The sequence below is a fragment of the Sitophilus oryzae genome, unplaced genomic scaffold (assembly GCF_002938485.1).
Source record: "Sitophilus oryzae breed Bouriz unplaced genomic scaffold, Soryzae_2.0 scaffold_1297_pilon_pilon, whole genome shotgun sequence".
NCBI lineage: Eukaryota > Metazoa > Arthropoda > Insecta > Coleoptera > Curculionidae > Sitophilus > Sitophilus oryzae.
The window spans coordinates 2,413,403-2,435,467 of NW_022145945.1; the positions used below are offsets into that span (position 1 = coordinate 2,413,403).

Genomic DNA, 22,065 nt, shown 5'->3' on the forward strand with positions numbered 1-22,065 from the left:
TGATCGAAAAGTCATTTAGTTGGCTTGGAAATTACGACTATTGACATTTACCATAATATTTTACATATCAAATAACAACGATCTTCATTTCCAAACCAACCCTTGACTCCGTTCTTTGTTTAATCATATAATATTACATTAAATTGTTTACTAATAATAAAAAATCCCTATTATTAACGTACTGCACCCAAAATCCGTGAATCTATGAATTAATCCGTAGTTCTGGCAACACTGTCTCCAGCAACCACCGGCACTACAGTACAGTATTCTTTATCGGCTGCGATGTAAACGACTATCAGCGCGCAGCTGCGCAGAACTAAACTAAATCTCGGACATGTAACGGTAACGCCAGCTACACCTCGGACATGTTTTGTGCCACGAAATCGACCATAAGGTTGCACATCTTCTTATTTCTTCAATCAACAATTAAACTATAAACTTGTCGATGTTTATGGCGCATTTCTATGTCTACTTTTCATTATTTCTAATTATCGTAATTGGTTTAATAAAAAGTGAATAAATCTAGGAAAGACATTATGCCCATACCAAAATATCAGTGAGATAATTATGAATCTTTGGAAGGTTTCAAATATAGTTACTTGTAGTGGCTGCTACCAGACTAAAATCATGAAAAAATTATTTTTCACTAGTGAAAATTTATGAGACATAATATATATTAACCTGAGAAATAGTAAACCAATCCATCAAGACTTACGTTTAGTGTTAACCAAGTGTTAACTAATAATCATAGATAAAGGAAATAAATTTAGATTAAAATGTCCGTCAAAATTTTGGGTCGCGAAATGGTTTTGGATCGCGACCGTTGTACGTGATCTGGCGGTGCTGTAGCGGTTGCTAAGAACAACCGCAAATAAAAACAGAAATAATTGTCCATATCTCTTGTCAAAGTCAGAATCTTCAAAAATTATAAAATCTTTCAAAATTTAAACCGCTCTCATTGAAAAGATTCCGAAAAGTGTTTAAAGCGTCCATTTTCAAAGCAATTATTGCTATCTTGTGAGTTTTATATACTCAAACCTGTGATAATTGCGAAAAAATGGCATTAAAAACTTAAGAAATTGTGCTGTGTACTGTGAACTGCAAAAACCATCGTGGATCGTGGCATAACGTCAGTTTCCAATGTTTCATAGGTATTTCATACATGATACATCTATACTAATATATAAAATCCTTAAGTGACTGACATACTGATTAATCACGATCCTGCTTAAACCACTCAACGTAAGAAACTCAATTTTGGCATACAGGTTGATTCTAGGATGTAGAGGTTCGATAAGAAGGGATTTTTCGAAATTGCAGTTCCAAGAGGGTGAAACCACCCCTCAAATATTACAATATTTTTTATTTAAAAAACGGTCAAGTTTCCGAAAAAGCGCTTAAACACGTATATTTTATTTTGTTTTTTACATATTTTAAGATTTTTAAAAAATGTGTACAAGGTGTTTCGAAAAATCTGGTCATTGATTAATCACGATCCTGCTTATAGCGCTTGACGTAGCTGATTTTTGGAAAACGGATTGACTTTAGGGTGTAGAGGTTCGATAAGAAGGGATTTTTCGAAACTCGAATTCTAAGGGGGCGAAACCATCCCTCAAATATTAGAATATTTTTTATTTAAAAACCGGTGAGTTTTTCCGAAAAACTCTTAAACACTTATATTTTATTTTGTTGTTTTACATATTTTAAGATTTTTTAAAAATTTATACAGGGTGTTTCATAAAATATGACCACTGAGTAATCGCGATTCTGCTTAAACTGCTTAACGTTTAAAGCTGATTTTTGGCAAACGGATTGACTGTGGGGTGTAGAGGTTCGATAAGGAGGGGTTTCTCGAATCTCAAATTCCAAGAGGGTGAAAACGCCCCTCAAATATTACAATATTTGTTATTTAAAAAACGGTTAGTCTTTCGGGAAAACGCTTGGACACGCATAATTTATTTTGTTTTTTTACATATTTTGAAATTTTTTAAGAAATCATAAAGGGTGTTGATAAAAAGTTGGGTAATTGATTAACAACGATTCTGCTCCAGTTTGTATGTTAATGGAAATTCTTGCTTTGCTTTATCATCACCTTTACAAATGATTAATTCGACGCGAACGAAGTCGCGGGTACACGCTAGTGTCCTTATATAAAATAAAGTTTTTTGTATGCAACACACTGTATTTTATTTATAAAATTAAAAAAAAATAATAAATTTGAATAAACAATATTTGGCGATATGATTCCGGAAAAAGCCATACCGCTCCGAAATTTTCAAAAGCTTTGGGCGGCGACCGTTGCAAGAATAGGGCCAAATAGTGTTTACATCGTCCTTATGGGCACTTTCCAATCTAAACTTGTTTCATTTATCTATGCTAATAATTATGTTGTTAGTTTGGCATTTACTTATTATTATTTGTCAATATTAATAAAGATATGTCAATTTTTGAATTAAACAATGACACAAATAGTCCAACAGAAAGATCCATGGTCCATAGGTCCGTAGTATTAACAGTTGTGTCCGTCATTTTATTAAAATATAATTAATTATAAATTTCAAAAAAAATGGAATTAATTTCAGAAGAACCTAATAAGAAAACTTTATACGATGTACTTAAACAGCCGTTAAACTGTAGCCTACTAAAATGCGGTTAATAGGTATTGTGACGTCGTTCATGTCGGCGGAAAGTAATGCCTAACTATAAGCATTTTGCAAGAGCACCTGTGGCTCCGTGGCTGAGGCTATCGCTTCGTGAGCGAATGGTTCGTGGTTTAAATCTCACGTCGACCAAGACTTTTTTATTTTTTTTTTTGCTTATAACGTGATCTTATTGCATTGGTTTCACTCTTTTTGGTTGGATTGATTTAGTTATTTGGCGGGTTGGTTAGCGTGGTTATTTGGACGGTGTTAATTCATTGGTTAGTTGGTTATTTGGTGGGGTTAGTTGGTTTTTACTAATTTATATTTGTTTTTTATATTTTTTATCGTGTGTTTATATTTTTTATAAGTGTCGAGGTTAGTTACGTTGGTTAAGTTGATTATTTGGTAGGGTGGATAGCGTTGGTTAGTCCTTATAAAATCCCTATATTTCATGAAGCCATCAAGTGCGTCACATCAACGACGTCATACCTATTAACGGCATTTTAGTAAGCTACCGTTTAACGGCAGTTTAAGTACAGCCAACTTTATATTCCTTCTCTGGTGAATAAAACAATATTTTTAAATCACAAATAAATTAAATTATATTATTTCTTTTATAACAAGTTTTGGAATAGAAAAAATTAAAAATCTTTATTTGCTCTTTTTAAAATATCCAGAATTAAACAAGCCTTTGAATATGTTTTTGACTGATTAACATTTTTCTTAATGTTCGTTGTCTAATCACTTATATGTCTAGTCTATTATTTTGAATATTAATCAAAACAAGAGTATACATATACTTAAGTGCATATGTATTTAGGTGCATTGCTCTCAGAAAGGTCATTTAATTTCAATATGACTCATATACTCATTAACATCTTTATTTTACTGTAATGAACAGTAATTGTCCTTCATTAATAAGTTGTATCTTTTCCTAAAAAATTAAGGGTTTAACACCCTAATCATATTTGAATTGTAAAAATGTACATATATCACATAAAAATAGAGACTAATTTTTGGGCGGTTTTACATTAAAAATGTTCAAAAATAATCCATATTATATCAAAATTTATTGATTTACAGTTATTACTTCAGTACGCTTAGAAACAATTTCAGCAAAGTTATTTCTGTGATAAGATTAATGAAGTTTAAAGAAGATAATCCAGCATTTGAGTCATGTTTATAGTAAAAAGAGACAAAATAATACTTATAAAAATACACACAATCAACACTTACCTAAAATATATCCCTCAAGACCACTTTTAACAGATGCAGAAAAAATATTTAAACTTTTCTTAGTAATTGTGCCTTTATTATCACCCATATTAGTGCTTGCCAAAGAAACATTATCGGCATTATAATTTGGTCTATGTAACTGGGAAACCTGATTATTAAAGTTTTGGTTTGGTTCATTTGCTGTAAAAAAAAATAAGCAAGAATAAAAAAACACTAGTTTAGTATTTAAATAATACATACCGTAAAAACTTTGTTCTACTTTATTTTTATTATTACTGTTGTTTGAATTGCCTATTTCCGAATATGTATTATCGTCATCCCAGTCATCGTCCCATTCATCATCTTGGTTATCTGTTGTTGATGAGCCCCATCCTGACTGTGCAGGAGGCATAGGGGGAGGTATATTAGGTGGACCCGATTCGATTCTTTCTACATAAGCTTCGGGAAACAGGCCTGATTGACCCCTAGCAAATAAAATGTTCCGTTTAATTTTCTGTACCCTATAACCATGCGTTTTTGCCAAAAACCTGTACTTACTGTGGATTTAGACCTTCCCACCATCCTTCCCCAACATCAGTACGAGTTACAGAGAGTGTTTCTCCGGCATACACTGACATTTCAGCTGTTCCCGGCTCGCCTTGGAAGTCATAAAGAACCTTTACTTTGAACGTAGACATTGTTCTCTTGTATTTAGACTCCAATTATTAATATTAGAAGAATTTAACTACTTGTTGGACACCAACCACTACAGATCACTAGCACTATTTGTACGTATAGTTTCCAGGAAAATATACACAATATTGTTTTCACATAGTGTTTTCGCCACGCACAAATCGCAGTTATTTCTCATAAACAACTCCTACAAAAAGAATTATCAGAGCATTGACGAAAATAATGTATGTAATTTATAATCCATGACACATTTGACAGTGACATTATATTCCTCTAAACTTGGAATAGCTTTCTGTCATTATTGTTTTCATTTAAAGATACGAGAAAGTAAAGGATGAATATACACTATACCTTTATTCCAGGCTAATCGAATAAGGATGTGGAATCTATGAATCAGCTGACATTGACATTTTACTAAAAAGAAAGCTATTTTATACATGCTCAAGCTTCTTCTATTTGCCAGTAGATGGCAATAGTACAAATAATAATGAAAAAAATATTTCTTTTTACAATGAAAATAAAGCATTGGAAATGTTTCTTATGTAAAAAAAATACCGTACGATCGAAAAAAAAACGTTGTCCAGTTGGATTGGAAATGACGATCGATGAAATTTCGGATATAATTTTACATATAAAATGTAAAAATCATATTGTACGAAGGTCTCAAATAGAACACTATTTTTTTTAATATATACGTAAACCGGGGCTACTTCGGACAACACGGGTAAATTCGGACAACGGGTCCTTGAAAGAGAAAAATTGAGGAGGGTAGCGAAATCATCAAAGCGGCCGCGTGTGGACTGGAACGTGTTTAAAATTTAAAACAGTTGCCCTCACACGTTTCTTAAGTACCGAGTGTTTTTCGGGCCCGGCGTATTTTTTACGTCAATTTTTGTAAATATGCAATTTTTGTTGTTTTTTTAAAGTGGAAAAAGTAACTGGCGTACAACTAAACCTATTATTCATAAAGTCGTACTTTTTCCAGTATTCAGTAGGTATATTATCTGAAAATGTTTTATGTAATTTGAAGATTTTTAGTCGTTCAATTTTTTTCCCCAGATGGTCGTAAGCAAAAAAATCATATTTTGACGGCTAACTTCGGACATAGTTCGAAGTTACAAAAAGCAACTGGGGAGTCGCCCCTACCAAAATTATTCATCAGGGAGGTTACAGCAAGCAGTAGCAAATGTCAAAGCCAAGCGAAAAACCTTAAGAGAGGCGTCTGAGTATTATAGGATTCCCAAATCCACAATTGGGGATAAAATTAAGGGGATTCATGATAAGAATCCAGGACAGCAACCAGTGCTGAGTATCGAAGAAGAGGCAAAGTTTTTGACTGATATTTTTAGAAATAATCAATCTTTTTTAATAAAAATGTCTTAAATAATGTTTGGAGTTATTAATTTTTTGAGTTTTTAATAAAAAATGAACTTGATGTTTTTTTAAAACTTATATTTTTGTCCGAAGTTTCCTTTTAACTGGTATAACATCAAATTTACACATTTTTAAAGGCATGTCCGAAGTTAGCCCACCTATGGGGATAACTTCGGACACTTTTCAAACAAAAAAATATATACGTTAGAAAAAGAAAGTTTAACATTTTTTTTAGTTAGACATAGGGGAAGGATATAGTAACCCACACAAAAATTATTGGTTGAATTTAAACACACTTAGGTCAAGAAACTTACAAAAAACCTCAAAAACTGTCCGAAGTAGCCCCGTTTTACGGTACTTCACGTTTTCCCGATCGCTACTTTTCAAATTGTGGCTCTAGAAATGATTACATATTTATTTTGATACCAATTAAACTTTACCATAACGTGCCATAACTTTTAGCCTTGTTTATATTATGGAGGGCTCCTATTTTAGACTCCATAGTTTATAAAGATATATTCTTCTTTTAGTTACGCAATCGGGGGCCCAATTTTTAAATTCACTGTTGTCAACCATGGGTATATTCGGTGTCGGGCTAACTAATTGGAATTTAAATTTCGCGCTGGGAATTCAGATGGTAGCACTGCTGCAAAAAATGTCATTTATTTACTTCCTGACATTGCCATTTGTTTTTACACTAGCTGACACGGCTGACACTAGTTTTGTATTAATTATTTTACGGTTTTGTATTACGAGTTTTTTATTTGGTTTAAATAAATAGAGTTGTGATACTTTAAGCTCAAAAATGTTTACTAACGGACCTTGCAGTCGAACATTGTTCTTTTTAGAACCTCTTTTAGTGCGAAGACTGCGAAGTATACAAGATAGCTTATTTAATAGCCGTTAAAAACTCATCACAACGAATATTTTGCAGGGGAAAACGGTAGTAATGACCCTTTATGTCCCTTAAGTGCTGTTAAGAAGGTGAGTGTTTGTTGATGTAAATAATAACCGTTTATACTCTGTTTTTTTTCTCAGGTAAGATTTCGACAGACGATGACAGAAGAAAAGCAGATGACGTCCCATACCAATCTATTTATTTTACTAAAAAAAGTTTCTAATAATTTTTAAGTTATCTATGGATGGGTTTAAATATAAATCCGTCATACGTCGTGTCTTGTTGTTTTTAACCAGTTTTATTGGTTTATTTAAAAAATGACAGATCGTATTTCATTTTTATTGGTTTGACGGAATGATGAACGACAAACGGACACCGATGCGTATGAACTCGCCTTTAGATTTTTGTCATTTTTGACGCTTGTCAAAGTCTTGCCAAATTATAGGTTATAATTTTCTGTCAACTTTTGTTAAATACCCTGCGTTTTGGAAGATGATGCATTTTGATTCGTATTATTACGTGTGTTTTGTGTCTTTTGAAGTCAAGTGGAGGAAAAATCGAGTGAAAATTAACTGTAGACCCTAGTTTATGGTTAATACTCGCTGTCCAGGCAGAAAGTCTTATACACCAATGAAGTTGCCATCTATAAAGTTTGTATACCATTTCGTCGTAGATAAGTGCATCTCGTATATGGTAGAAGGATCAAACTAAACATATACTAAAAACTGGAGTAGTTGTAAAATATCGACATCACACGAGAGGTAAATAATGAATTTTAGTACTGCAGAAAAATAATGCCAAAGGTCCTGGTTTAAAAAAATTAAGATTAAAGTTAATTAATCAACCTTTAAGGTATAAAATTTGGTAGGTGTTATTATTATTAAAATAGTTTGTTTTATTTACCTATGTTGTTTTATTTATTCCTGTGGAATATTACAAATTTGTACTTGTACATAAGTTATATTGATAAATATAATCATAAATGCGGGTAGTTTCATAAAGCTTGAAAGTAAATAATAGTTCTTTTTTATATTTTTTTTGGTATGTAGTGTCTTGTTCTTGTTTGTTTTGTATTAACACATACCGTTTTTATTAAATAAAATAACTCGATTACATTTTTTCAGTTTTATACAGTTTTTTTCACAATATTTTGAAGTAATCACTTGTCATCTTGTCAATCAAATTTTAAATATATCCTGCTATGCGTTCCAGTTGTACCAACTTATTTCTTTGTAAAATAAAATAAACTACTTTGAAATTAAAATGACAGACACATCTATCACTGTCAAGGATCTTCTCGTTGGACAGACTATATATTATTTATAAATAATTTATTTTTGTTTCGTGAAAAGAAAATATATAAAAGTGGGCAACGCTGTGCCGGTCAAACTTAATCACGTGACTAAAAGTTTATTTGGTATGAACTTGTATATCAATTTACATAATAATTGTACATAATGAATTTCAGTCCCGGATCTAAGGGGGGGGGGCAAACCGGGGCGCCTGCCACGGGTGCCAGTGTCAGGGGGCGCCAAAATCATAATATAATATGGTTGAAAATCAAAAAAATTGCTCCACAAAGCGCCTAATATGCACCTTAACGTTCTTCTATCGAGTATTCATTTAATTTTAAAACGTCCAGTTAGTCTGTTAACTGTCCCGTTTACGAAAAATACCTATATTTCATATCAATTAAACTTTTAGCCTTTTTTAGTTACGTAATCGAGAGCGCGATTTTTAAATTCATTGGTGCCAACCATGGACATATTCGACGCCGTGCTGACTAACTAGAATTTAACATTCGCGCTGGGGATTCAGGTGGTAGCTCTGCTGTAAAAAATGTCAAGTTGCCGCATTTATTTATTTATTTCCTGACATTGTCATTCGTTTTAAGACTTTAGTTTTGTATTACGAGTTTTTGGGTTAAATAAATAGTGTTTTGATACTTTAAGCTCGAAAATGTTTACTAGCAGACCTTGCAGTCGAACATTGTTCTTTTTAGAACCTCTTTTAGTGCGAAGTGTACAAGATAGCTTAATAGCTGTAACAAACTCATCGCAAATTTATTATGGGAAAGCAGCAGTAATGGCCCTTTAAGTCCCTTAAGTGCTGTTAAGAAGGTGAGTTCTGTTGATGTAAATAATAACTGTTTATATATTTATAATTAATTTATTTTTGTTACCTAAAATATTTTGATTAAAAGAAAATATATAAAAGTGGACAACGCTGTGCCCATCAAGCTTAATCACGTGACTAAAAGTTTATTTGATATGAACTGTATATTTAGATATTTGTAAGTTTTTTAAATTAATTTATTTCAAAGGTTGGCGCTGGAGACAGGGGGCGCTACTATCAATTTTTTGCCCCGGTTGAAAAAAATTGTAGATCCGGGGCTGATGAATTTCTAAGCTGCCATAATATTATTACTTGTTACAATTTAATTTAAAAGGCTAACTAGATAAATATAATATGATGCATATTTTTTAAACTTTTTACAAAAAAAAAATTAAAATATACAGGGTATTACAAAAAATTGTAATATGTTAACAAAAGCTATTTTTTAATTTTAATGCAATTTCAGTAATATTTTAAAAGACGTGATGCACTATGTCGAGTTTTCCTGTTTAACTTTGAAGATCGTAAAGCTATTTTTGAATCGCAGCGAAATACCTATATAGATTGATGCCATAAAAATCGTTTATTTTAAAGGCTAGGCACTTGGATATTTAGGTCAGTCGAGCTATTTTCGCCTTAACATTTAAAAGACACCGGGAAAATAATGGAGCCAGGTAAAATGCCAGGGTGGAGTCGCTTTTTGCGTCTATTTCGTGACATCGCTCTGGGATTTACTGGGACTTTAATTAAGGTGACAAATTAACTTGGATTTATCCATTTTTGATATCTAATTCGGTTATATCAATTGGATACGAATAACGGGTGCGTCTCAAAGTGGCTCACCCCCTATAACTTTTTTATTTTTTCAGAGAAAAAACCAGATTTGGTATTTTAGTATATGACATAAATTAGGATTGATTGGTGTATTCAATTCTCTTTTTGGGCCACTTCCTGTTTCACAGCAAATGACTACAAATTTTGATTTTTAGAGATAGCCGATTCTGCGCCAGGAGCAAGGAGCAGGAAGTGACGTCAGGTGAAAAAATAACATAAGAACATGTGAAATAGGCTAATAAACAAGAATAAACGGGTTTAAACAGGAAACAACCGCTTTTGAACTGCTTTGAACCGCTTTTTTAGCTTCAAACAACACCTGTTCATTTTTTGTTCAAACCCGTTTATTTCTGTTTTAAAGCTGTTGTTTCCTGTTTAAACCTGTTTATTCTTGTTTATTAACCTATTTTCTATGTTCTTAGCTGATTGCTTGACGTAACTTCCTGCTCCTTGCTCCTGGCGCAGAATCGGCCATCTCCCTCTACTAATGACATACCATATGTCAACTTTTGACATTTTCGCTTAAAACTATGGAGCAATGACTAAAGAATATAAGGACACGTAACGCCCATATACGGGCTGCAGTAGAATTTGTGACCTTATAGGCCATTCTTTTGATGGCAAACAATGAGTTATCATTTGGTCACCAACGACAATTTTAGCGATTTTTAATAGTTTGTGTGCGTAGTAAACTTTGTATAAACTTTATTACAGTGGTGATTGGTTGTTCAGTTTTCAAGTGTAAAAGCAGCAGCGATAAGAAAGAGCCAGGAGTTACGTTTCATAGGTAAATAAACAGTAAACTCCAACTTTTTAGCGTTTTCTTATTGAATTATTGATGTGTGCTATACGTCGATACTATTTTTAATTAATTATTAGTATGATACACCATAGGCGTAGTCAAAACAATTATCAAAAAATATAAATATTGCTTCAAACAGCTAGATTAAGAAAAATATGTGCCACGGCACTGTTTGGTGACATCGGCACAATTTGCTTTCGGGTGTTATTTGTCCTTGGATTCTTTAGTCATTGCTAGGGAGTGTAGAGATGAGGCGAAATATCTCTTATGGGACTTTATTTGAAAAAGTGGACATAAAAATGAGAAGAATAAGGATTCACCAAATAACCACAGTGGCGCATAAATCTAAAAAATTAAAAGTAACCATAGATAAAAGAATAAAAGTAACATAAACTGCATAAACGAAGAGCACCTTTTTACATAAAAAAATCTTTAATTTTCCTTAAGAATAAACAAAATATTTTATTTTTAATTATTAACCTTTGGAGGGCTGTAATTTCTTCGGGAAGCATTTTTAGGCATATGTTTATATATTTTTTTTGTTTTATTTTTATCTGTAGAATCACCTACCGAAGTTAGATACAATATTTTTTGACACCCTGTATATGGATTGACAAGTTTTAAATCAATTTTTACCAAAAATCGTACAGAAGTAATTACTAGTTTTAAAGCTACTATGGCGCCGTTATTTTCTCAATACTAGGGTATTTTTATTTAGTTCACATTTGTTTTATTTTATTTAATAATCCTTTTCATATTATATCCTATATCATAAATTACATAGTTGGCATTTTATTAAATTAAGTTTAATATACTCTTATTAATACTAATAAAATCCACATTATCTACATTCTTCTTCTTAACTGAAAAATAAATACTAAAACATGTGTAGATATTTATATTTATATTTGTTCTGAAAATAACTTTCATTTAAGTAGCTTTTAAATTTCAAGTGCCAAAATTCTTTATACTAATTACTACATTTCAAATGGTATTCGCTTGCCGACTGGTACAACATTTAGCGTGCAATATTTGAAAACAAAACGTATACCAAAACGTATACTATGATGATTAAAAAAGTGCCTAATAATGCCCAACATTTTTTGCTCTTTTGCTCTAAAACGAATATTTAATTAGTTAGCTATAAAACACCACATATAATAATTATTGTAACATAAATTTTTATACAGGGTGGTCTGAACTGTATTCCGGAAACTTCGGCAGCATATTCTGCAAATAAAAATAGGTAAAAAAATTGTATAAATGTATGTCCTAAAATGCTTTTAGTTTCGGAGATACAGGGTGTAGAAATTTCATTTTTATTTCGATTTTTTTCAAATTATTTCTGAAGTAACGTCAATATTTGTATAAAAATTGGCGTCTGGGAGTTTTTTCACGTGAGAAATTTGATTTTGATGTCACTATGACTTCTACTTGTAGGGTGCGCCACCTACATATTTTCTAACTGGTTTGAAGGGTAATAATTTTTCGTCCGTACCTTTATAAAACTACTGAGTAAAAAATATACATTTAAGACGTTTTTTACTTAAAAAAGGAATCTTGGTAAAAATTGCTACGAGTAATGATTCTCGAGATATTTGGAACGTAAATTATCAATACCCAAATTTATCATCTTAGTCAAATAATTATCTACTTTACTATGTTTATTTTTTTGTCAATAATGACATGTATTGACTATTTTCATTCTAAATATCTTGAGAACGGTTGCTCGTAGCAATTTTTAACAAGAAACATTTTTTACGTAAAAAATCACAGAAATGTATATTTTTCACTTAGTTGTTCTATACGGGTACGGGCGAAAAGTTATTACTCTTCAAAACAGTTAAAACCATAAAACACATGTAGGTGGCGCCCCCTACAAATACGAGTCATATTGACATCAAAATCAAATTTATCATGTTAAAAAACTCCTAGACACCAATTTTCATCGAAATATTGACGTTGCTTCCGAATTTATTTGGAAAAAATCGAAATACAAATGAATCTTCTACACCCTGTATCTCCGAAACTAAACATTTTAGGACATACATTTATACGAACTTTTTTATCTGCAGAATATGCTGCTGAAGTTAACGGAATACAGTTGGAACCACCCTGTATAACATACACTTAGGTATAAAAATAAAGAAATATTACGAAAAAAATGTTTACTATGTTATAAATAATTATTTTTTTCTTATCAAACTGATGTGCGACCTTGCTAACACATTCGGTTTACGCGATATGGAATAATTTATTTGTTTTTAGTTTGTTCAATGACGATGACGTAAAATTTATTTAAACCAGTCATTTTTTCGCCAGCCATATGCCTGATCTTTGGCTGCATTACTGAATTTGTTCGATATTATTTATCAACATTTATACTAAATCTGATGTATAGAGTAATTCTTCAAATAGAGTAATTCAATTCAAGTAATATTTAATACCATGATTAAACTTCTGTTGTCATATAATATAATTCAATTTTCTAATTCAACCTTATCAACTTTCTTTGCTTACGGAGCAATAATAATCCCCGCCATGTTATATGAAAGCCAGAACATGAACGCATTAAACAAGTTGCAACAGACATATCTCAGACAACTGTTACGAATCGAATGGTATCACCATGTCTCAAGAGTATCGGTCTTTGAAAAAGCTAGGTGCTAGAACGCTGAAGTCATGATTACTAAATTCCGCTTAAGATGGACAGGTCACGTATGCAGGATGCAAGAAAACCGCCTACCGAAATCTCTTCTTTCCGGTGAGCTTGTAGATGGTAAGAGGAAACCGGATGGACAATTCAAAAGGAACAAGGATATTTTCCATGAAAACTTAAAGGGGACACTGAATTAATGGCGGGGAAGCACCGCACAATAGAACGCAATGGAGAAGAATTGGAAACTCAGTTAACAACGACAACCAACCATTTACAAGCTCATCGTAAAGAATATATTTCGATAGGCGGTTTTCTTTCATACCAGTGACCAGCCCATCTTAAGCAGGACTTAGTAATCATGGCTTTAGCAGCTAGCTTTTTCAAGGACCGATACATTTAAGACATGGTGATAATATTTGATTCTTAACAGTTGTCTATAGGTGTGTCTGTAGCAACTCATGCGTTCATGTGCCGGCGGCGCGGCGGCGCAAGGCATCCAAGTTTCGCTTCCATATAGCATGGAGGGAATTATTATTGCTCGGTACACTGCAAGTTTCGTTTTTGTGTTCAAGTCATGATTGTAGAAAACGCTGTCTTTTAATTTCCAGAATGCTCTTGAGGCGCTGCTAATTCTGTGCTGAATTTCAGAGTCGATATTGGCCTTTTCCGAAATCAACTGCCGAGGCAATTGAATTCCGCTACATATTCTAATAGTTCTTCTCCGATTTTTACAGCACTATTATGATTTTCTGTGGGAGTATCAAAAAGTAAAGAGGCAACAAAGTAATAAGATTTTTGAATGTCCCGGAGTGCGGAAGGGAGATAACATCACGTATCGGGCTTTTCAGTCACAGAAAAGCTCATGAAAGGAAACACCTTCCATAACCATATTTTGATGCGTGTCAAATGCTCGTCACCGAGTAACGGCAGTAAGTATGTATATATATCTCTGTCAATATGCCTTTGTTCGATGTCGTATTAGACTTTTACGTCACAGCTGTTTGGCCTTCTGTTAGGCGGAGTTAAATGGCAAAATAAAATAATATTTAAAATTATAGGTCAAATCAAAATACCCAGTTTTAAATTTCAATAGTTTATTTTAACTAACTAACTAACTATTATTAGATGCATATGAAAGCATCAGAATTAATAAATATAAAGATAGTATGAACAGAGACAACGATTCAGTTCCTTCAAGTTCTTTGTTCCTACTACTCTAGTGGCGGAAATTTAACTGTTACGCTCAGTGGGCTCTGACTCGCTTGGCTAGATTTTGCCACGCCCACTCGGTGCCCACTGGGCGAATATATAAACGCTCAACTTGTAGATTGTACTTTAGTTTATAATCATCTGCTGATGATGCTAACATGGTTAGCGAAACGCGCGTCCAGTGTAAAAGTAAAAGTGTTTTGGTGTATTGTGGTGATTTAGTGTTTTTATTTTGCTGTGTAACACCAAAGGTTCCAACCCTCAACTGTAATATAAGGATTATTTAATAGAAGTTGAAGCCTAACAGCGAAGAACTTTTATAATATACCTCCCGTATGAAATATAAGCTATGAAAGGTTTAAGTTTTCTAACCCAAATAAATACAAATGCTTTGAGAAGTTTTTCTAAAACAGCTAAGATTACCTATCTGTAATGTTGGAAAGGCAAAATATAGTTGTAAAGTAGAAATAAAGGAAGCCAACCACATACAGCATTGTTTTAGAATTTAATCAGAGAGTTTAATCAGTGTTCTCTCTATAGGCTTGTTGCATTCTCCGCCGGTGCTGCCACCATCGAAGAATATTGTAAACAACTGGTATATACAAATACACGGGTTTAAATAGCGAGTATACGAAAAATCTATTATTTAATTATTCTAAAAGTGTTAGGAAGTATAATTTGGGAAAATTTAAAAAAAAATAAAAAAAGTACCTAAATATTTTGATATCTTCAAAGGTCTAACTTGTATTATTTATTTTTCCAGCTAAAAAACATTTTAGATCAGTTCAACTAGGGTAGCGGGCATAGTTTTACGCACCAATTTTGCTACTAGGTTTTTTTATTTTTATTCTTAATCTAAGGTTTTTTAGTAGCCCAAAGAAAAAAGTTAACATAGAGTATTTCTAAAATATTTATTAATACAAGCTTAACTTTTTTGTATGCATACACCAGGTGATAATGTTGCCATATTTCACAGAAATGTAATTTTAAAACTGTTTTAATACTAATAAAATGACTAGCAGTCATTATACGATAAACATTTTCATTTAATATGTAGGAATATTATTACAATAGTTTTAATATTTTATTGCAATGCAATTAAAAATATATTATTGTTTGTGTGATAATTCTTAAATTTATAAATTTATAAATGTAAATGAAATATAGCTCATCTTCTCGGCAACGTGGTTCATATTTTACGTTAGTTTGCTAAATGAAATTTAATGTTTTATATTATGTTTAGTGTTAGAAATAAGATTAAGTATGTGGTAGGTACTACATAACAATATTGTATAGCATCAACCTAGTTGACTACTGGTAAGTGTTACTTAGGTTTGATTTGGTTTGGTCTTTTATAGATTTATTATCTCATTTTAATATAGTAATGTTGGATTAAGAGTTCAATTTCACTGTTCCGAAAAAGTAGCAAAATAAGCGTTCGGCATTTAACGTTTTATGTAAAACTAGCTAGGTATTTTTACACAAATGAAGAAGGAAATTAAAGATATAAAGGATTATACTATATCCGTATTGTAGCACATTTTTCTACAACTTTTTATTTTTAAGATTTTGATGGTCAAACATCATCGAAATATTCCTTATGTTTGGGCTAATTTTTCTCGAAAATAATGACATAATTTAAGATTCCGTTACAATAAGGAAATATATTGAAGTTTTGTTATTACAGTGATATATAATTTATATGGTTTTATAACAAATTGCTCGCTATTTTATGGCAAATGCCGAAACTCTGCAAGCCATAATCAAGCCTTAATCAAAGCGCCTGTGTTTGATATTTTAGGTATGGCTTTGGTATGGCTTAACACGACAGGTTCGGGCTAAGCCTTAGGCAGATTTCTGAAATGTCATATATATATATATATATTTCTTTCGGCCATACACACGCTTTACCCGAGCCCTGAGAGCCACCTGAACAGTACAGCGTAATAGACTCTTAATTACCTATAAATTTGTATTTTATCTTTACTTCTCTCGTCTGTATAGAAGATGGTATTTGAATTCAAGTCTGTCTGATTTTAAATTATAACAAGAAAATATTATAAATTGTGAAACTTACTGAAATCGATATATTACTCAGTTTATAAGAAATCCTACGCGTGTACACTCCTACATAATATTGTATTACTGCACCTGTACGTATTAACCTTTCCTCTTACGAAATATAATATTTTTATTTGACATGAAAGGGGTCAAGGTAATTGTAATTGTCTATGAATGTCGAACGCCAAGGACAGAAAAAATAAAAAAAACACATCTGCAAGATAATCTTTAAAATTTTGCACAGAATTAAAAATGTGCATTACCTACCGAATTTAACTGATTTATTCAGTAAATTTTGTAGACCATTTTGGTCAAGAGCAGCAAAAAACAAATGTTTATATTTCTTAGCATTTGTCAACCATTCTGTAAAAGTGTTTTCAATTATATCTTGTATAAGATATCACCAAAAATTTCCGGTTTTATATAAACCAACATCAAAATACTCATGACCAAAGTTTTATAGAGGAAATTCAGATAGGTTCGAGAAGTAAAAAATAAATTTGAAATCGAAATTTTGTCAATATTTGGCCAGACCCTTCGCAGACTACTTTTCAAACGTTCCTATTTTGTTGAGTATTGTCACAGACTAACCTAATTTAGTTTGTGGTATTGTATTAGTTTTGGTATAAACACAGAATATCACTCAGATACAAAAAAACCGCAACGGGAACATTTTTGGGCTGGTTTAAAAATGTTTTTGTGGATTTTTTTTAGCAAACTGTATATACAGGGTGTTCCAGGCTGAGCGTGCATTAGAAGTTTCTAGAGAACCAAAATATATAGATCGGAGATTTTTTGCACATCAAAATATTTTCAATATGGCGGCACTTCCGGAAATACCGGAAGTTGACCGCAACTTTCTTATTTTAAATGGGTACCTTCATTTTTTATTACATACTTAAATTCTCTGTAAAATTCTATGAATATTGATGTTAAACACTGTATATCTAACATTAACCGTTTTTGAGAAAAAAATTATTTAAAATTTTTGGACGAAAAAAACCATCTGTCAAAAAAATTTGTACAGCCTAAAAGTCAAATTTAGTGACTACCACAGCCACTGTGACATAAAGGGAAGACATGTGGCTATCTATTTCAAAAATTAAATTGTTCAAATGTCATATAATAATGGCGGTAACTGTCATGGAATTGAGTGATTAAAAAATTATCATAAATCATTTTTTTCAAATAGAAACCCACTTTTTTCATTTCACTAATGAAACGGTTTTCAATTCGTTACTTTTTAACTATGTTCCTATACCTAAAATAAATTGTTTTTAAGTTATTTAAGATTGAGTTTGAAAACGTATATTTTTCTTGATTTTATCTAGCTTCCTTTAACATTAAGTGTCAAACGGTCAGAAATTTTATTTCCATCTGTCAGAAAACGAATTATTTGAATTTCCTATAGTATAAATACTGCCTGCCTTAAGAGTTTAAAAAGTGTATTTATAAAAATATATCTCGTATATTCCGTATGATCGAAAAAAAAACGGCGCAAAGTGGGCTCGAAAATGATGCTGCTTTTTGAAGAAAGCGTCACAATATGACATGGCCAGATCTATTGTTTTACATCACTTGACGGTTAAAGTCATAGGTTACTGGTTAAAATCAAGAAAAATATATGCTTTAAAACTAAATCTTAAATAACTCAAAAACAATTTCTTTTAGGTATAGGAACATTTATAGTTAAAAAGTAAAGAATTGAAAAACCTTTTCACTAGTGAAATAAAAAAAGTCGGTTTCCATTTGAAAAAATGATTTATGATAATTTTTTAATCGCTCAATTCTATGACAGCTGCGGTCATTATTATATGACATTGGAACAATTTAATTTTTGAAATAGATAACCACATGTCTTCTCATGGCGCAGTGGCTCTGGTAATCACTAAATTTGACGTTTAGGCTGTACACATATATTTTTGACAGGTAGTTTTTTTTCGTTCAAAAATTTTAAATATTTTTTTTCTCAAAAATGGTTAATGTTAGATATAGAGTGTTGAATATCAAAATTCATAAAATTTTACAGTGAATTTAAGTACATAATAAAAAATGGGGGCATCCATTTGAAATAAGAAAATTGCTGTCTACTTCCGGTATTTCCGGAAGTGCCGCCATATTGAAAATATTTTTAATCGATAGATCTCGTTATGAAACTATGATGTGCAAAAAATCTCTAAGCTAGATGTTGTAGTTCTCTGAAAACTTCTGATGCACGCTCAGCCTGGGACACCCTGTATATTAACTTTAATTCGTAAACTCAATTTATTGTAAACATTTTTAATATTTGACTTATTATACAGGGTTAATAATTAAACAGTTGTTTTTTATCCTATTTTTAAAACACTGTGCAATAATTTCTTGTGCAAATTTTCCTAAAACGTTATTTTTCGGTCAGAACCATGTTTTCTGAATATTTTCTTTTTTGACTCATGTCAACACATGCCTTGGTTAATTTTTAAGAGCAAAATGAACTTGCCACAAACATTTTGCAATTTTTCCAATTATCGTTACTTTTTGATGTTATTCTTCATAATGACGAGGTGGCTTTGGTGATTATTGTTGTGTACGATTGAATATGGTTCTTAGTGTCGAAAATTGTGCAAAAGTCATTGATCTTGTTGAAGATGGTCGAACTTATGAATATTCGCTTGGTCCTTGAAGAAGAATGGGAAAACTTAACACAATATATTTGCCAGGATGAACAGACATCTACAAACAGTTATAGCAGTCGGGGAAGGCAATTCAAAGTATTAGATTATTATTTACAGTTTTTTTGTTTTTTGTACACTTAGTTATTACAGTTATTTTTTTTAATATCCTTAGTTCTGTTAGTGTTACTAGTATTTATTAAAACCAAGCCTATATTGTTACTTTTTAAAGTTTTTTAAATTTTAATATATAGTTCTAATCAGTGTCGATATAACATTATGACAATAGTGACCAAAGCCACCTCGTGATATAAAAAAATAACATCATAAAGTAATGGTAGTTGAAAAAATTGGCGCCGGGAGGCACGTATATTAAAATATGTTAATAAAAAGTTGGTAGGCAGTCCTTTTAGTTTCAAAGTAAAGGTATTTTTCCAATTTTTTTTATCCCAAAAACTGCGACTTTGACTGATTTTGATGTTATTACAAATTTTGTTGCAAATATTATTCCTAAGGCGATCAACTCAGTATCAATCAATTCGAAATTGGTCAAAGAATGCATAGAGAAGCTGAATAAATTAGGCAAAGAAAACAAAGTCCTCCTACACTGGGTGCCTGCTCACCAAGGGATAGAAGGCAATGAAAAAGCAAATAATCTAGCTAGGAAAGGAGCGAACACTCCACTAACTGGACCAGAACCGTTCTGCTTTCCAAGTGGTAACCAACTCAAGGCGGAACTCAAGAACTTGAAAGATTCCATCCGCAACCTGGAATGGAAATCTTGCAATGGTCTAAGACACTCGAAGAAGTTTCTGAGGGCTTATGATCAAGAAAAATCACAGATCTTCCTGGCTCTGGGTAAGAACAATCTTCGGATTGTCACGGGGTTTAACAGGACACTGTCTCCTCAATGAACACCTCAGTAGATTGAAACTAAGAACGAAAGAAACGGCGAATGCAGATTCTGTGGGGAAGATGGTGAAACACCAGTACACCTCATCACTGAGTGCGCCGAGACGACAACCATTCGTGCCATGAATTTTGGTACGACTGATATTGGAGATGGAGAACTACCCTCTATAAAACCGTCCCAGATACTGGCTTTTGTCAAAGCCCTGGGACTGTATGATGAGTTATGATTCAAGAAAGGGGGACACAATGGATCTGTAAGGTCGAAGTGATTAACCCCCCTCCCACTCATTCTAAAATTCTAAAAAAAAAAATATTCCTAATCTTAAATTGAAAACCGCGTTTCGCTAGCTACTGTGATTTTGGAGTTACGATTTTTTTAAATTTTTAACCCCCTCCCATACCCCCTTACCAACCCCCCACCCCCACCAAAACTAATGGCCAGATTCTCGGGTGCCACAGTATTTTTGTACCAAATTTGGTTAAAATCGGTTTAGCGGTTTTTGAGTTATCGTGTTACAGACGGACAGACAGACAGACACCATGAAAATATTTTGTATTTAGGTCATTTATGACCCGAATAACTCATTTTGAGTGAAATTTAAAAAACTTTTTTTTTGTCGATCTTAATAGCCTACCTACCATACCTATTGGTCGGCTAAAATGGTCGGCTAATACCTAAGTATGGTCGGCTAAAAATTGCAAAATGTTGTTAGCAAGTTCATTTCGCTCTTAAAAATTAAGCAATGCATATATGTTGACGTGACTCAAAAAAGAAAATGCTCAGGAGATAATGGTTCTGATCGAAAAATAATGTTTTAAAAAAACTGAAACTCACGAAATTATTGCACATGATCTTTTAAAGTTACCCTGTAATTAAAGTTTATAAAAAACTGAGTTTATGAATTAATGTTGACAGATTTATATACAGTTTGCTAAAAAAATCACGAAAATAAGGCTAAAAGTAAAACAAATATAAATGTAAACTTGATGAAAAAAATCTCAGTTCCGTTTTTTTGCATCTGAGTGTATAAAAATTATTAAAAAATGTTATAAATTATAAAAAACAATTTTTTGTTTGAAATTGCATTTTAATATAAAAAAACACCCCATTATACCCTACTCACCAATACAGGGCTTCACCACGAGTACCCATGTGCGTTACCGGCTCCTCGCAGTAGAAACAATACCATCACAAACCGCGCAGGCTCAGTAGTACTAAAACAACAAGGAATCTGCTTCGGTTATTTGTCAGGGCTCATTGTTAACTCGATACTAGATGTCACTGATTGGCAATATGAAATTTCCGGAGAAAAATTGCGATAAAATCGGAATCAAACGCTCGTTCAAGGAGTTTTTCTTTTGTTTTGGTGGAAAACTTATTGAAAAGACGAGCAAGCAAATCGTGCGCGTGTAAGCTTGGTTCTAGACTATCGCACTGACATTGATGTTCCAAAACGTGACTGGAGTTTAAAGAGCGCGTAGTGCGCGGTTTTAGTCGTTAGTCCGGTAGAATAAGAAAAATAATCGATATTTAGGCGTGAAATATGCGGAAGCGAATCGGCAAGAGGATTTTCAAGATCGATTGGATCTTATACAGTGTCGCAGAAATAAAAAACGCATCTCATGGGTTTTTTTTAATTGAATAAGATGAAATTTGATGTCTGCGTAATTTTTTACTTTGGATTATTGTTCTCAGGTATCTCTCAAATTTGATATTCATACAGACTCATCCGGCAATGCATCTACCGGGTGCGTCTGAAAAGTGGCTCACCCTTATAATCACCCTTTTTTATTTTTTTAGTTAAAAAAAACGAGATTTGGTATGTTAGTTTTTTTATGTCATATAGTTTTTATATGACATATTATATATAATGTGTTCGGTCACTTACGGTTTCATCGGAAATGACTAGAACTTTTGATTTTTAAATGGCACCCTCATGAATGACATATCATATGTCAACGTTTGACATTTTCACATATGGTTTATTTAAAACCATAAC

At 32.3% G+C, this 22,065-nt stretch overlaps 1 protein-coding gene across 1 annotated transcript in view; it reads right to left on the reverse strand.

Annotated features, from left to right (window-relative positions):
• LOC115874549 (sorting nexin lst-4) overlaps positions 1-21,523 on the reverse strand; it is a 29,455-nt gene extending 7,932 nt beyond the window's left edge. Inside the window, exons 1-4 of the mRNA XM_030889725.1 lie at positions 21,190-21,523; positions 4,416-4,737; positions 4,119-4,342; positions 3,879-4,058 (exon numbers count right to left, since the gene is read on the reverse strand). Of these exons, the coding sequence (XP_030745585.1) occupies positions 3,879-4,058; positions 4,119-4,342; positions 4,416-4,555 (544 nt within the window). The 5' untranslated portion in view covers positions 4,556-4,737; positions 21,190-21,523. The remainder of the gene's footprint in view (positions 1-3,878; positions 4,059-4,118; positions 4,343-4,415; positions 4,738-21,189) is intronic.
• Between the last annotated feature and the right edge of the window lie 542 nt (positions 21,524-22,065).